Genomic DNA, 15859 nt, shown 5'->3' on the forward strand with positions numbered 1-15859 from the left:
GTCTGAAGATGAATAAATGAACAGGAATACTATTCTGTTTTAATCTGATTTTTAAAATATCAATAGAATGGACTGCTAAATAGACCAAAAGAAAAATAAAATGTGAATATTTATAAACATACATTTATGATTTTTAGTTAATGATTTAAAACATAATTTTACGTTATCCAACCATGCACAACTCTGCAGCTACTCGTGTTGTTGCAGCCATTCTGTACAGTTTTCCTACCTTAGTTGCACTCCCTAGTCCACCCCTTCTTACACTGACCTATGCTGAAAGCTGGGGCATAATTCAGCCTCCATTTGCCGATCCTAGTCCCTCTCTTTGTGCTGATGCTTGAAGGAGAGGATGTAACTGTTTTAGACACCTCTATAAAACTAAAGTAAACCCACCATTCAATTTGCTACAGCCTGGTAATCAATCGGTAGCAATTTCTGACGGGGTCGAACTTCAGTCTGTGACCTAAGGAAAAAGTTTTGCATTTCATTAGCAAATAATGTGGGCATTAGGTGTCGCCAGCAATTTTAGCTTCTAAAATAACTGTCAATTTACCTTGACTTGTTTTTAGTCTCATAAATACAGAACTTCATGCTGGCTTGCCTGATATTATAGTTTAAAGGGTTTCCAGTTTTATGGTCAAAACATAAAACATTTGGCTGAACAGTGGACTTCTTGAGTAATATTAGGCTGAGCTTGTCTGGTTTCAGGGCCTTGCTTTCCCTGCCTGCAAAATAACCTGCTGCAAATAATGAAAATATTTACGTGCATGAGTTTGCAATGTTAAGTAAGTGCTTAGGCACTTCTGCTGGATTGAGGTCCAGAGGTTCAGCATCTTTCAGGACTGAGCTGCGGAGACACGTCAGGGAAAAGCAGCATCCTTCTCGGCAGAGTGATTCGGTCTTCAAGCCAGAACGCTCAGCGTATTGCTGCCGTCTCGCACCGTATCCAGTAGTTCACATCTGTGCAGAATGATTGTGAAAGAGTACAAAATCTTAATTGCCTACTCACTCACTTGGGTGCCAGTGTTTCACACACTTCAGACAGCTGTAAATGACTGTACAAAATTGAAGACAGTAGAGAGTCTTGAACCAATTATATTTCCTTTTACATTCACACTTCATTTCTTTGCATTCCCTTATCTGTCATTTCTGACTGCCTAGGGAAGTGGAAGAGACTTGGTGCGGCAGGAAAAAACAGACAAGTACCAGAAAGGGAAGTAACATCAGTTTGGTGATGCAAATGAATGTTTGCACTGCCAAATGCGAAGAGAGATGGGGGTTGTACAGAGTTCAGATGACTATGGCCTGCATAGAGATGAGCTATATTTGAACCATGAGTTTATCCCATTCCACTAACAGCTGGGGAGAAAAAATAGGCAACAGTAGGAAAAAAAGAACATACTATTAATTTTTTAAATTAATCTTTCTCATTACACTGTTGATAAAGAATAAATGATACTTTTTTTCACTAGAGACTATCAGGTCTCTGGCATCTGTAGGCTGTCTCTGTATAAAACAGTTGAACTGTTGGATAGAAGTTAAGGTCTGCTTAGGGTATTGATCAGATGAGCGTTTATTTCTGTTGTAAGATTTTAGGATTATAAGTAGTTCAACTACCATTGTAGGATCACCAGTAACATCATTGATGCTGTGAAGTACGAAGTGGTTCCCTGCTGTTTTCTGTAGTGGCAGTGCCAGGGATTCATGGGGAGCCAAGGAGTCCTAAAAAGTTCTGTACCTTGGTGTGGGGCTCACCCTTGGGCTTCCCCGGCACTTTCTGCAAAACACCTGGGGCTGTAGCGCCTTTCTTACTGCAGGTGTTTCACCACGGATGGCTCCAACGCAGTACGCTTCATCTGTCACTTGTCTGGCAGATACTAGGTGCAGTTTCTCACCTTGCTATTCTTGTTGCCTGAATGGAACAGAAATTAAATTGTTGTATTAGTGCCTTTTTGGTACAGCATTGTCAATTCTGTGTATACCGAGACTGAACTGGACGCTTGAATTGGTCTTTAATCAGTGTTACACCTTTATATGTCAGTTTTATGTTTTAAAATTAATACTGTTGACTCACATTTTGGGACCTTAGTTTTATAGCACTGCCTCTCCAAAAGTAGGAAGATGCTATACTAGCTGCAGCAGGCGATGTACATCAGGAACTACATGCTGCTGCTGTTGCTGAGATTTGCAGTGCCTTAATTTGTTCAAGAATATAATGGAAAAGGTAGTGCTTAGACGTGTTATGTATTAAAACCCACGGAAAAAGTACCTATTAGTGTTATTCCTCCTATTTTGCCATTGTCCTGCAGTTTTAAAATAGTGTGAATTTGCAATGTCATTGTACATTCAAGATGACTTTTAAAATCACTGCAGTTGTTTTGTGTTTAAGCTGTACTGGTATCTCTGTGACTTCATTATCTTATTTATCTAATAATTTCTGGTAAATAAGGAAGCAGAAGTCATTCCTGCTTTAGGACATTTGAGGAAACACATTCCTAACATATGTGGAAGCTGTCAGTGTTAAAAAGCAAGGTTTGCCCCTTGGAAGTCTTAGGAAGAATATGTAAGTAAAGGACAGATTTATTTTTTTTAAAATCAGCAATACAGTTGTTTGCACTGCAAAAAGTGTCACATACAATTAAAATAAATGAAGTAAATACAGGACTATTTAATTTGTTAGAGACACTGGGCAGGAAGGTAGTCTACCAAGTAGCTGACGGACTCTGCCATTGCTCTCATTAAATTTAATATAATAAATATTTCAGTAGCACTAATTGCATTGTGCACACTAGCCAGTTGATTGGAAGTGGTTTGGAAGCAGAATAGAGTTGGATAAAGGAATAACAACTTCATTGCTCCTGTGAATAATTTCTCCTACTTTTTCTCTCTAAATTTCAAGGGACTTCTTAAATAAAAAGCAGTTGATTTTTTTACTGGCTGTCCTGAGTTCTGAGATACTTGGGTTTCTCATAGAAGGCATCTCCTAAAAAAATAAGCAAAAAAAAAATCTTCAGCTCCAGGTTTTTACAGATTATTTTGCTGAACATAGGGAAGGCTCCAAGTGTGAAGTATAGTCCCTGGCCTGCTGGTTCGCATTGATTCACGCTTGAGAAAAGTTGATTCACACTGATTTACACTTGAAGACAAGAATCGTGGGAAAAGGGATATAAGGTGGTGCCCTGGGAAGCGTGAACATGTGACAGCAGATCTCGCCTGGCGAAAGGGATGGGGGAAGGTCCATGCATTTGGGAGGTTCTGGCTAACCAAGATAAGGAGAGTAGCATGTATGTTGCTTACGTTGTGCCAAGGAACAGATATCATTAGTTCTCTGTGTGTGTAATAACCTTTCTCTCTTTGCCCTTTTATTTCCATACTCACTAGTTTTTAATACAACAGTCTCTGTTTAGGTGTCTTGGGCACATTACTATTTTGGATGGCTTGTGGCTATGGCAGATAACCTGTTCCCTTCAAAGAAATCACAAAGTCAGCCCCCAAACAGACCTGTAACAAAATCATAGCACAAAGCTGCTTTAATTTATTCCCACCTCCCTGTAGTGTGACACCCCTCTCTGGTATCTTAAAGTTTCAAAATTCAATGTCAATTAAGATGTTTTTATTTTCTTTTCTTACTACTGTGTACAGGAAAGTAAGCTCCATTTTCTTCCACTAGGAAAGCTACATGGTCCAGGCTTGTAAACTGTCTGCTTACAGTACTTTTGACACGTTTGCAGATGCTCCATATCACCACATTAAAGTGAAGCAGGGGGGATATAAATTGAATTCCAGAAAGGTCTTTCTCTCTGTTGTTCCATTTATGTCTTAGGACTTACCCTTCTACAGGTTTTTCCTCCAATCAGTAAAGCAATCAGCAGGGAAACGTTGCTGTGCAGAAGCAAACTAAGTAGTACCATTTAAGAATAATTTTTTTAGAGTAGACTCCTATGTTTACCTCAAACAACTCTGCAGCTGTTTTCCCTTTCTGTAAAATAATGAGGTGTCAGGTGTTCCAGTGATTCACTTGATGAGATGATTCTGATTCTGTTTCTATAATTTTCCTATATACAATTAATCCTGATGAAATGCAAACTTTCATCCCTTGGCCAAAAATAATTCTGTTTATCTGCAAAGGGATATGATAGACTGAGTTCAAAAGTTTAATAGTAAACCAGGATTTTTACGGTTTCTTTTTTTTTTGCTGGTATGCAATGTTAATTCCAAGTGATTTCAATTAATGGCATCTTCTGAGAGATAGCTAAATTTTTGTGTCCTCTGTGTCATTTAAAGTCTGGATTTACAGAAAATACAGAAAATGGTTTTCTAGAAAGACTGGATTTATAGGAAAGTAGCATGATGTAAATGCAAAATATTGAAATGGCTTTAACGTGCAACGTGAAATGACTTAACACAATGACTACTGTTTTGTTTATTTCTTTGATGCTGTGTTTGCATTTCCAGTTGTCAGTGTCTACTTGGTATTTGCTTAATTATGTTGACTGAAGGGGAAATCCTTGTTTTTCACACCTGAAAGACCAACTCTTCACTCTGTCTTTTGCCAGTCATACTAAGCTCCACTTTTAATAGTAGTGAACAGCTATGAAAGAAAGGAAAACTGTATTATACCAAGGAACTGATGAAGTATGAAAAAATATAATTATGTTGGGAAGAAGCAGCAGCAGCCCCTGGAAGCATTATGCTTTGTGAAGTCTTGGTTTGGTCCTCTGGCATTTGGATTTGCACATTTGTCTTTAGAAGACAAAGGAAAATGTTTCTAAAAACGTCCAGACAATTAATGAAATTTCTGATTCTTAGCTGTTTGAGACACTTTTCTTCAAGCTTTTTTGATAGGAACTTGAAACAATTCTTTTTCAGACTTTGTGTCAATGAAATGGATAGAGCCTTGAGCTATGACTAGTGTCTCTGCCTGGCAAGCCTGTCTTTGAATTTCTCTGGATATTTCTTCATTTTCAATGTGAAAATTTTTCATGCCACGTTTGACCTTCAGTGGCATATCACTGTATAAAACATGCATGGTGGTCTTGAGCTTTCTTGGAGCACACGCTCTGCCATGTCATCTGCAAACTTGACAAGAGCACACCTTGTCCCCTCCTTCATCATTAAGATGTTAAACATGAGAGGTCCCAGGGTGCAGACCCTGGGTGGGGACTTGACTTTTCACTGGCCTCCAGACATGGCTTTACCATTAACCATGGAACTAGTTTTCACTCATCTGTTTTTCCAGACTGTAGTACCCTAACTTGCATACAAAAATAATGTGGGAGGCAGTGCCAAATCTCTTGCTAAAATTGTCATCAGTAACAGGCCACTGCCTGCCTTCCACTTGCCTATAAATCCACTCGTTTTAACATCAAAGGCAATCGGGTGGGTCAAGTATGATTTACCCTTACTACATCCATGCTAACTGTTCCCAGTGCCCTTCTCCTTCGTGGACCCTGAAATGTGCTACAACAGATCTCTGTAGAAATACAGGAACTCCAGCTGAAGCTGTTGCAAAATACAGTCTGACAGAAAGCATCAGTGGTCTCCTCCAGTGTTTCATTGAATTGGTGGAAGTGGATACTTTTAATTGGTACAATATATTTTTAATTTAAATGTAAAGGTGTGTGTGTATGTGTATCTGGTTTTCATGTAGAATTTAGGCTTGAAGATGGCAAATGTCTGACCTTGCCCTCATGAGCATTAGGATCAAACATGTTTTGTGTGCAAAAGCAGTGCGTGTTGTTGCTCTCAGCAGGCTGATTTCAGCTTGCTGAAAAAATAATATTTATTCCATACCCATCTTCCTTTAAGGGACAATGGCTTGAGTTTTTAATGCTTGCTATTTGTTTCAAGTTCAAAGAAATACATATTTCCTTGCAACAACTTCTAACATTGACCCAAAATAAATGTTCTTTCATCTGTGTTCTCAAAATTATAAACACTGCAAGTTAAAGATGCCTATGTCTCCATACATGCCTGAACTTTTAGCAAGTAACTCTATATGCTGTCATTAAAAAAAAGTGTATACATTTTATTAAAAAATAATACATATTCCAGTGATACGGTTTCCTGTATAAGAAAATTCCTAGTGAAGAAAATACTTAGGTAATAAAGTTAAAAGAATGTCATGTGGGCTAGAGTTGAGGTGGTTATGATGCAATATAATAATTTTTTTCTAAAAACCAGTGTGTTTGCTGGGTGGGCATCACAAAACCCATGTGGTTTTAATTACTGCCTTCTTGGTCTTCAGGTACTCTAGTTTTGCTAGATTTTTTACTTGGAAGAATGCAGATACCAGCTGCTCATGTTAATCACCTTGATGCGGTTCTATTTTTTGTAATGTAGATCAGTTTGTTGTAAATGTACAGTTATATCTTGAACTGTAGAGGTATTCCTATATAGTGGAAGATCTCAAAACTGCACCTACATTCCTAGCATCATCTTAATCAAATAGTAATTTTTAGAGTGCCTGCGTAGCTTAGAAGTGTGCTTTCGGCTTTCTAAATTCATTGGCATGGAGAACTTCAGGAAGATTAGGACCAAATGTTGGCTCCCTCATTTCCTTCTTGTATCTGAAAAGGATTGGAAATCCAGTTTGTAACAGACACCAAGTTGTCAGCTTTCATAGTTACTGTGTAAGTTACTGGTACTCTACAGCTGGTAATGGTTTATCTACCATGAAGTGGCGCTTAACTGCAAACAGCTGTACAGGAAATGACAGCCTACTGAAACAACCATCGTAAAATATTTTTGGCCAGTGAACTTCCAATTATAAGTGAAAATCTTATTTATTCTATGTATTTTCTTATTTTTTAATGGCACTGGAGGTCCTATTTAGGATTCAAGACGCCACTCTTTTTACTACTGTGGTCCTCAGCCTTTTCCATATCAGTAACGCTTGTGGGTACCCTCTGCCTTTGGCCCTGATGTGCCTACAAATGCTGTCCCTCTGCACAGGTAGACTGAAGTTCTTTTTCAGCTCTTTGCCACCCCTCAGTTGGGGTTGTCCATGGTGGTCATTCCTTCTTCAGGAAAATAGATAAACGAACAATGAGATACATAACAAAGGAAGAAAACCAAATGAAAGCCCAGGGTGTTACAATTTTGTTACAGCAAAATTTTCTGTCATTCTCCATGGTTAACCTGTGGTTTTCCTCTCCTCGGGTGATGAGGAGGAGACTGTTCTTTCCCACTGCAGGCCAAGCAATAGCGTTGTTCGCGCTGTCCCCGAAGTTCCTCTCAGGTATCACAAAATGCGTTATGGTGTTTACAGGGTGTTGCAATGAGTTGGGTTATACCAGCTTCTCCAGTTCGTCTTGGCTTCCAAGAAGGGTACAGCCTTACTGTATCTAGGTGTGCTTCTTTCACAGCTGGGCCATTTTTAATCAATGCAAGGATTTTTTATTAGAGGAACAAAGGTAATAAAAAAACCTCAATGTTTGAAGACAGTGGAGGGACGAAGATTCAGTTTTCCAACCTTAGGAGGAGGAAGAAAAGAGGAAGAAATTGCTGACTGTACATCCAGAAGTTTGAGCTTACACATTTTTTTGACTACACTGATCTCAGCATTTCTCTTTCTCTTTCGCTTTCTGTTGTGATATATTTTATGATGGGAAAGTGGAAATTATCTTTACATAAAACCATTGCTTTAATTTAAAAATATGTTAAAGATTGGATTCCCAGTAACTTCCTATGCTAGAAAACTGGTAAGAGACTCCAGAGTATGGATTATTGAGTTATTTCTCAAAAGAGTGACATCACTCCTTCTCCAGAAGAGGAGTATGCAAGTGCAGGGACAAGACTGAAGTCGGGAGTCCTGCGCTCTGCTTTTGACTTTTCTTCTGACTGCTGTGATCTTGATAGATGTGTGTATTTTGGGGGTCCTAATTCATAGTCTCTAATAAAAGTATTCCTAAAAGTAGCCCCATTAAATGAATAAAACAAAAAATATAATAATATCTGTTCAGTGTAGAATTTACCTGTACCTATATTTAGCCACTTCTCTATGGCTGTATTAATAATATTCAAAGAGTTTAATGAGAGACTTTCATGATATTTATGAAATACTTTGCGATTCATTTATGAAATGCATAATTTATTGTATAGAGGCTGGAAATAATTTCTTGCCCACCTGGATTTGCTCAGAAAATTATTTTTGTGGTCTGTGAAAGCCACAGCTATTTATTATTTTCATGTGAAAAGCTATGGCTTTTGTTTTGTTTGTTTGTTTTTGATGGAATAATAGGCTCTTAAATGTTTCCTAAAAAGGTGAAAACTACCAGTATAGGCAAAGACTTGCCTTTAACATATATGGACGTATTTTACTTGAAGGCATGGGAAAATAGTTTTTGGCAATATAGAGTACTTCTGTTGGAACATTTTAACTAAAGATTTTATGGCCTTTAGCAGGATCTGTTAGGCATGTTCTGTAAAATAATGTTCCTAACAGTGCAGTGGTATCTGATGCAATTTCTTTCATGAGCCCTAGTTCAGAGGTAGCTCTGAGACTCTTAGAGGAAGAATTCACTGTCTCCTGTTTGCTTAAATATTTATAAGCAGCAAGTGTATTGTTAAAGGAGGCAAAATAAACAGACCATTTTAAGCAGTTGCAGTAAGAATCACTATACTTTTATGGATATATTCTGTATCTCAGATAACTTGTACCCTTTCAAAGAAGTTTGACGTTGGTCCTCCAGAAACCGCACAACATCAGAGTCCAGGGAGCTGTTGAGGGGGAGGAGAGGAATTAGGAGAGAGTGAGTAGTTCAAGTGCAAACTTCCCTATTCCCTTAGGCCTGTGTGTAAACCTCACCAACATAGGGTGAAAGGAATTTGTTTTTACAGGTAGCCAGTGGATTTAAACATGAAAATAGTCTTTCTCGGTCTTTCAGAGCAATTGGGATAGTGAGTTTTTATGTTTATCACAGCAGGTATTTACAGCAGCACCATAGTTTGCATGGAGACCTGATTGTTACGTAAGGAACAGGCCTTGGTGAAAGTGTGGGCACAGAAATACCATGGCTCATACTTAATTTCTGGGATTTGATATCTTAACTTTGAATTTGAGGTGTGTCATTTCAGAGCCTCTGGGCTGGGAGTATGGCTTCCTCAGCTGGGCTGCAGGGGGGCTGCCATGAGTGCGGTGGGTTGTCCCGCCGAGGGAAATGGCAGTGACGTTTGGTCCTCACGTTTGTAGAGGTTTGGTGTTGTCTCCCCAAAATGGGATTGGTTGTCTAAAAAAGGGCTTGGTTCCTTGCTGCCTGTTCCTGTTAACCCACTTCTGGTTTGTAATTAAACAGCAACCAAAGCACTGGAGAATTGTGTTTGCTCTGTTTGATGTTGCACTACAATACCAAGTGGCAGTTTTGATGGTCTGTTGATTGATGGAACATTAGAGAGCCCTAGCTCTTAGTTCTATCTGAAACATGGCTAGATAACATCAGGGCTGAATTTCCAATTAGTCATACTCAGATTTTAGAAAAAAAATGTAGGTATAGTACTAAGTATTCTAGCAGGGAGACTTTTTAAAGTTTACGGTCTTGAATTCATTGAGTTCATCTGTGGCGGAAAATCTCCACAGATTAGATTATTTTATCTAGGAATTTACCTAGAACAGCAGAAATGGTTGTCTGCAGTTCATGTGTTGTCCCTCACAAAATGATTTTGTTTTTTCTAGTCCTTCACAAATTTGTTTGCTGCTGAAATTAATTTCTGTACACCTGTTACAGAGGATTAGTAGTAAAACACTTCTAGTTCCCCAATAATGATTTCTGTAATTCCTATAAAGATGTTTGGAGAGTTTCCACTGACACCAATGTTTTGTTAAAAATTTTGTCCAGACTCAAGAACAGAATGGGACCACAAGTTACGAGAACTTGGAAAGGAGGAGAAAAGCAAATAGGGAAAGGACTTCAGTGTTCCCAAACAACTCACAGTTGGGTAGCACCTGTCCCATGTACAAGCGAGATAAGAGAAACGAAGTGAGAGTATAGCCCGTGTGAAAGCGGGAAGATCAAGTGCAAAATGTAATGTCGTGTGATGCTTCAGAAAATTTCTGCAGTATTGCCTAGGAAACACAGTGCCAGTTTGCAGTCAGCAGCCTACGCATCTCACATGGCTCCAAGTAACTGTTAGCATCTCGGGAAAGCCCCTGGGACCATCTGTAGCTGAAGCGTGTTTCACGTGTCACGCAGTCGCAGTCCCCAGAACAGGGCTTTTACACAGACTGGCTACTGTAAGCATGGCAAGCCTGCAGAGCCCTTGTTTTGTTGTTTCACTGCTTCCGCAGCGCTTTCAGTTCCAAACTTCTGCATCTTTCTTCCTGTCCTGTAGGTGCCCAGTAAATCAAGTGACTGCTGGCCAGGATTAGTTCTTTACTTCAAAGTACATCTTTTGATTCTCCATATGCAATGTTAAGATAACTACTTTGTTACTAATCCCAAGAATTACAGGTTTGCTTTTATTTTTGTACATTCCTCCGTGTGTTCTCCTAAAGAACTGATAAAACAAATGATTCTCTAGAATTCCTCCACTGACCAGGCATATCAGTTTCCTTTCATGGGAGTCTGGAGGAGATGAAAAAAGCCTTCAGTAGCACTGTTTTGCTATATGTGCCTGCGGACTGTTTCTCAGGATCGTTCAGGAAAACTTCCAAACTTTCTCTTGGCATATTTTGACCGATACCATGTTTTCACAGCACTGATTTGTTCAGCCATGTATACGGCAGATGCCATACGCTTTGAATTATTTTAGGAGTTAGTGTCTTCTGAAGGAGAAGAGATTTCACACATAGCTTTACATTTCTCCACAACAAAACATAAGGTAAGACTGAAGTGATACCTTTGAACTAAGATTATTAGAAAACAGATATTTGTGGAATAGAATTATTAAGATCAGTTTAAGCTGTTTTAACCATTTAACCATTGTGCTGCAGAACAAATACTAATCTTTTGAGGAATAGTTAGAATGATGTAGGATGAGGAACTCCTAAATAATCCTACTTGAGACAGTTCGGCCTCGTCGTAGCAGGTGTGAAGAAACATAAAGATAAGGAAGCTGCAAATTAGCAACAAAACCAGACCAGGCCAGCCTTGGAGGACAAGATACGCGTGACCACAGGACTGAGTTTGTGAAGCAGTAAGGGTCAACTGGCAGACACAGTGAAGAAGACTATGAGCCTTCATCTGAAGACCCCTGATGACCACCTGAAGCCTCCAATAGACATGCACAGGAGACATTGACATATGCTAATGAGTTCCTAGAAAAGTTATGAATATGATAAAATATGATAAAAATGCAATGAATATGTATGATTAAGGTCGTATAAATACTTGTAGATTTTGTTTTCACACACACACACACATTATGAGGAACTATCCCCTGTGTGTCCGGGCGCTGTAATAAAAAATGCCTGTTTTCTGAAACTCCAAAATTGAGTCTTAGAGAGTGAATTAATTACCACTTTCCAGTAACAGAAGCGTAGACTACTTTGATTAGCCCCTGATTTTTAAATGTTGTCTTAGAATGGTGGTAGGTAAGAGAAGGGATTCCTTTAATTACTGTGTGTGAAACACACCCTACATCAGGCTGCCCTGAGGGGCCCAGAGCATCTGTCAGCCCATTGCATTGGAATTTGCTTTCTGCATATTCTGAATTACATCACCTGTGCATCTCCTTGGTGTTGGCTATAGATGCTAGGCTGACAAAGTGTTTTTTGGACTGACAAAGAAATTTGGAAGTTCTTGAGGTGTCTTTAACCATCTGCAGTCATTGGTGTGATTTCCCTCCTTAGCAAGTAGGTGAGATGCTGTAGCTGCTGCTTGTCAGAACTGTGTCAAGTTCAGTGGAGTGAATGTGTTGGAACCGAAGTTTGGTCTGAAGGTTAGCTCTCCGTGAGAAATATTTATAAAGGGAATGTCTGGATATCCAATGTTAACAACAGAAACTGATCCTTTTTTTCTCTCTGCTTCTTCAGATCTCCAAAAGGAGACATCCACAGTGAAGGATATGTCTTGGAGGTAGACTGCTGCTCCTCTTTAAACCAACTTTCAGACAAAAAGGAGATACCTGATTTTATTAAGAAAGTGAGTAAAAAAACAAACAAACAGGCAAAATCCAAAACACAGTATGATTTTATTTGCACTGTAATTACTGCTTCTAGTTCTGTCAGTCTGACAATAGGAATATGTGTACATTTTGTGCAGTTGAAACACTGCACTAGAATTCGGTGTTTTGTAGTTTTAAGTATCTGAAGGGCAATTATATTTATGGAGAGAAACAGGTTTGATCATATTATTATGAGAAAATGATTTGTAATGTCACAGGAGAGTGACCTCTCACAGATGATGTCAACTAAGTTGCCAGTGCAGAAGGCAGTCCTATAATGGTGTAAACATTTTAAGTTTAAACAATATAAGTAATTTCCATTTTAACGTCAGAATATCTTGTTGGATATTAGTGTAGCTAAAAGGCCTATTAACTCCTGGAATCCCTTAGATTATTTAAGCTTTGTTGCAGTATCACATGATGTCAGCAGTTAGAGATGGTACTGGCAACCTAAATCCCTTTGTCATCCAGAATAGTGTTGCTTTCAATAAAGTTTTGTATATACTGGGAAATTTGAAAAGAACCCTGCAATTCTTTATTTGTTGCCTTCTTTTTAGAACTATTCTTTGATGCTGTAATATTCTGCCAGACTGGAAATTAGCAGGTTATGTCCATTTTAGTGAAGACAGATTCATTGTGTATGTTTCAAATTTTGCAGCATCTGTTGTATCCTTTTTCATGTTGTAAAAACTAGCATTAAATACTGTATTTACTTAGCCACATGGCGTAAGAATAGTGTGAGTAGGCATACTCCCCTAGCTTTAATCCATCTTGCAGTGATAATGGTTAAGAAAATTTTGTAGAACAAATTTCAGCACAGGCTGGATGATCTTTATAGGGACTTATCTTGACAGACTACACTCATGTTAAATCTTTGCTTTTTGCTACGAACTGTATAAACTTAAAAAAAATGGCAGCTATGACTATCTGATCATCATCATCATGCTTAAAGATATATAGATTTTGGTATCAGAACAAACTGAAGTTTTCTGAACACTTACTAATATTCAGAAGTTTGAGTCCAAAATTTGTTTCAGGGTTTATTGTGTTGCTGCACTCTTATTCTGATGCTATCTTTGATTATTTCAGTATATTCATACTTAGGCAATACTGGTGTAGTTCTTGTGTATCAGCTTCAACATGTTTGATTTTGTTCCTCAGTTCTTTGAGTCAGAGTAGAAATATAGGCTTATCTGTCACAACTGGTAGCAAAATTTTATATCATTGCAACAGAAAACTTCTTTGTATTTGTAACTTCAGAAAGAGTATGGCTAACATGAAAACAAAGTGACAATCCAGGAGTCAGCTTATTTCCATAAATATCCAATTCTGAGACTTCTTAGAATGCTTTTCTAGACATGGTAATTTTTCTGTTCGTAGAAGCCATTTGATTATGGGGTTATGAAGATGTCTTTTTGAAACATAATCATTTAAATTTTAATAGATAAAATGTATATTTACTGGTTTTCTGTAGGCTGAGTATGCCGCTCATCCTCAGATGTTATTTGATGTAGAGGAATTTGAAGTTCTTTGAAGCTGTTGCTGTCAAGTGTGTGCTGTGTCACCGTCTATATCAGATTAAACGCATTGTGAAAGTCTCAACACTTTTATGTAAATCTAACTCGGGAAACAGGACTTGTTTGGGAGTTGGAATTAATTGTCATATTAACTAATTTGTCAGAGCAACAAAAATGTCCATTGCTTTTAAGGGCATATAAACCACATGTTTACAAACAAAATAAATGAAAAATAAAGGGTGTTTTTCAAAGTAAATAGTAACAAAAAGCTGCTAGAGAGGGCAATTGCTTGCTTTCAGAAAAGAACAACCCTATAATTCTTCTCAAACCGTGGAATACAATTGAAGTTAATAGAGTGTTTTAATTGAATAGGCAAATCCTTGATCACAGAGCTTTTCATAACAGGCTTTTAGCACACGTTTACCATCTTACTGCATTGCAAATTACTATATTTAAAAAAAAAGATAGTGTAGTCATATTTTCAAAACACAATAACAAGTCAAAATTTTGTCCAAGTGTAAATTTACTCGAAAAAATTCCTCTAGCCTGAGAAAATTAGTTTTATTAATTTTGTTATGCACTGCTGAGCAAGTATTGTTTACATGGAGTTTGAACAAGGATGCAATTTTAATAATTTCTTTTCTCAATTGACTTTTTGTTGCATTGAAAATGGATGTCATATTGAATATTAACTGCTTGCTCCCAATTTTGCAATGGCATACAGCATCGGTAATATCTTTTTTCTTCTTCTGTAACTCCATATAAATGTTTAAGAGTAATAAAGTAGAAACAAGGAAGTTATTTCACCTGGAGAATGCTTCTTCCTTACTGAAACGAAGTGTCTCAGTAAATGTTGACTACAGAATATTTAAGAAATGTCAAAGAAGACTCTCTGGTCAAACCTGTGTTCTGTTGCTGAGATCCTTCTCCACTTCAGGACTTTGTCCCAGTTCTTTAGTCTCTTCTGTACGTTTTTGCCACCACTGTGCTTTCTGACCACAGTATGAGCCTTGGAAGAGAGAAGACAGTTAAGTATCAGGGACATCATGTTGAATAGGATACGTTCTTCCCCTATCTTAAAATCACATCGACATCACCCTGTTTTTGTTCTTTCATATCAGCATGGATCTAGTGCGGCTCAGCCTGTCCTAAAGAGCTGAAACAGTCCCATGGTATCTTTGTCATGTAATTCCTGGGCAGTGAAAGAAGTAACTTAAGTGTTGTGTAGTTTACCACTTTACCACTGTATTGGTATTAGCACTCCTGTCTTTTGCTCTCAGGCAAAACAGAGATTAAATATTTGCTCATCTGCTTTTTAATGAGCAAAGGTAACTTCTGAACTTCTGATCACTGTGGCTCAGATCATTCTGAAGTTGTTGCAAGTCAGAGATGTTACTTCTGAGATACCATATTTTGTAACTCTTTCACTTGTGTCTCGTCTAAAATAGGGTTCCCTTTAATTACTTCCTTAGTTGCTCTTTATTTCTGTGTATCCTGTTGTCATTTTTTTAATCTGAGAGTATTCTGAATCTGCTGAGACAAATAAGGGAAGAAGCAGCTAGGCTGACATTCCACAAAAAGAGTTATTTTGGATGCGCAGTCATATATGAATGCCAAATATGTTTCTCATGACCTTTGTTTTCCACATCAATCTGTGTTACATGCTCTAGAAGAACTGTAACAGGCCAGAAGGTTTTACTCCAGTGTTTACATCTTTGCAGTTTTGGTGAAAGGTTAGGAAATGGAGAATAGCTCCTGTACCATATCTTCCCAGTTCTGACTTTTTAAAATTTAGGAAGCCTATCTTTGTACTCTTGGTTGCTTGCTTAATAATGTTCTGTCAGAAGGATGTTAACTTCTATGTTAACTTTTTTTGAGTTTGATCCTATTGCAGAGTTTATATTTCTTGTCCCTGTGGACTCGTTGTCCTTCCCTGAGGAAGTATGATAAGCACAGAAGAGTGTGGTTTAAGAATGCTGCAGCTTAACTGAAATCCAAATCCAGGCATCTTCCTTCTGTGCTTTTGACTAGACAGGGACCTCTCCCGGCTTGTCTGACCTCACCTGACTCAGAAATTAGCCAAATTTCTTACAACAAACCTAAGGCCATACAGATGAGTAATTGGGTTTGCATTTTCAGACGTGGACCAGTTCAGCTTGGAACACGACTGCCATCTTGTAACACCTACGTAATGCTTATCTTGCAAAGAAATCTGCTGGTGAGATGGTGTTTGTCACATC

The 15859-nt window shown here is 38.1% G+C and overlaps 1 protein-coding gene across 1 annotated transcript in view; it reads left to right on the top strand.

Annotated features, from left to right (window-relative positions):
* Window positions 1-15859, top strand: part of RFTN1 (raftlin, lipid raft linker 1) — a 101332-nt gene that overhangs the window by 42276 nt on the left and 43197 nt on the right. Inside the window, exon 4 of the mRNA XM_042802123.1 lies at window positions 11972-12080. Coding sequence (XP_042658057.1) covers window positions 11972-12080 — 109 coding nt within the window. The remainder of the gene's footprint in view (window positions 1-11971; window positions 12081-15859) is intronic.

Source organism: Tyto alba, unplaced genomic scaffold, assembly GCF_018691265.1.
Source record: "Tyto alba isolate M040663 unplaced genomic scaffold, T.alba_DEE_v4.0 Super-Scaffold_38, whole genome shotgun sequence".
In the NCBI taxonomy this organism is placed as follows: domain Eukaryota; kingdom Metazoa; phylum Chordata; class Aves; order Strigiformes; family Tytonidae; genus Tyto; species Tyto alba.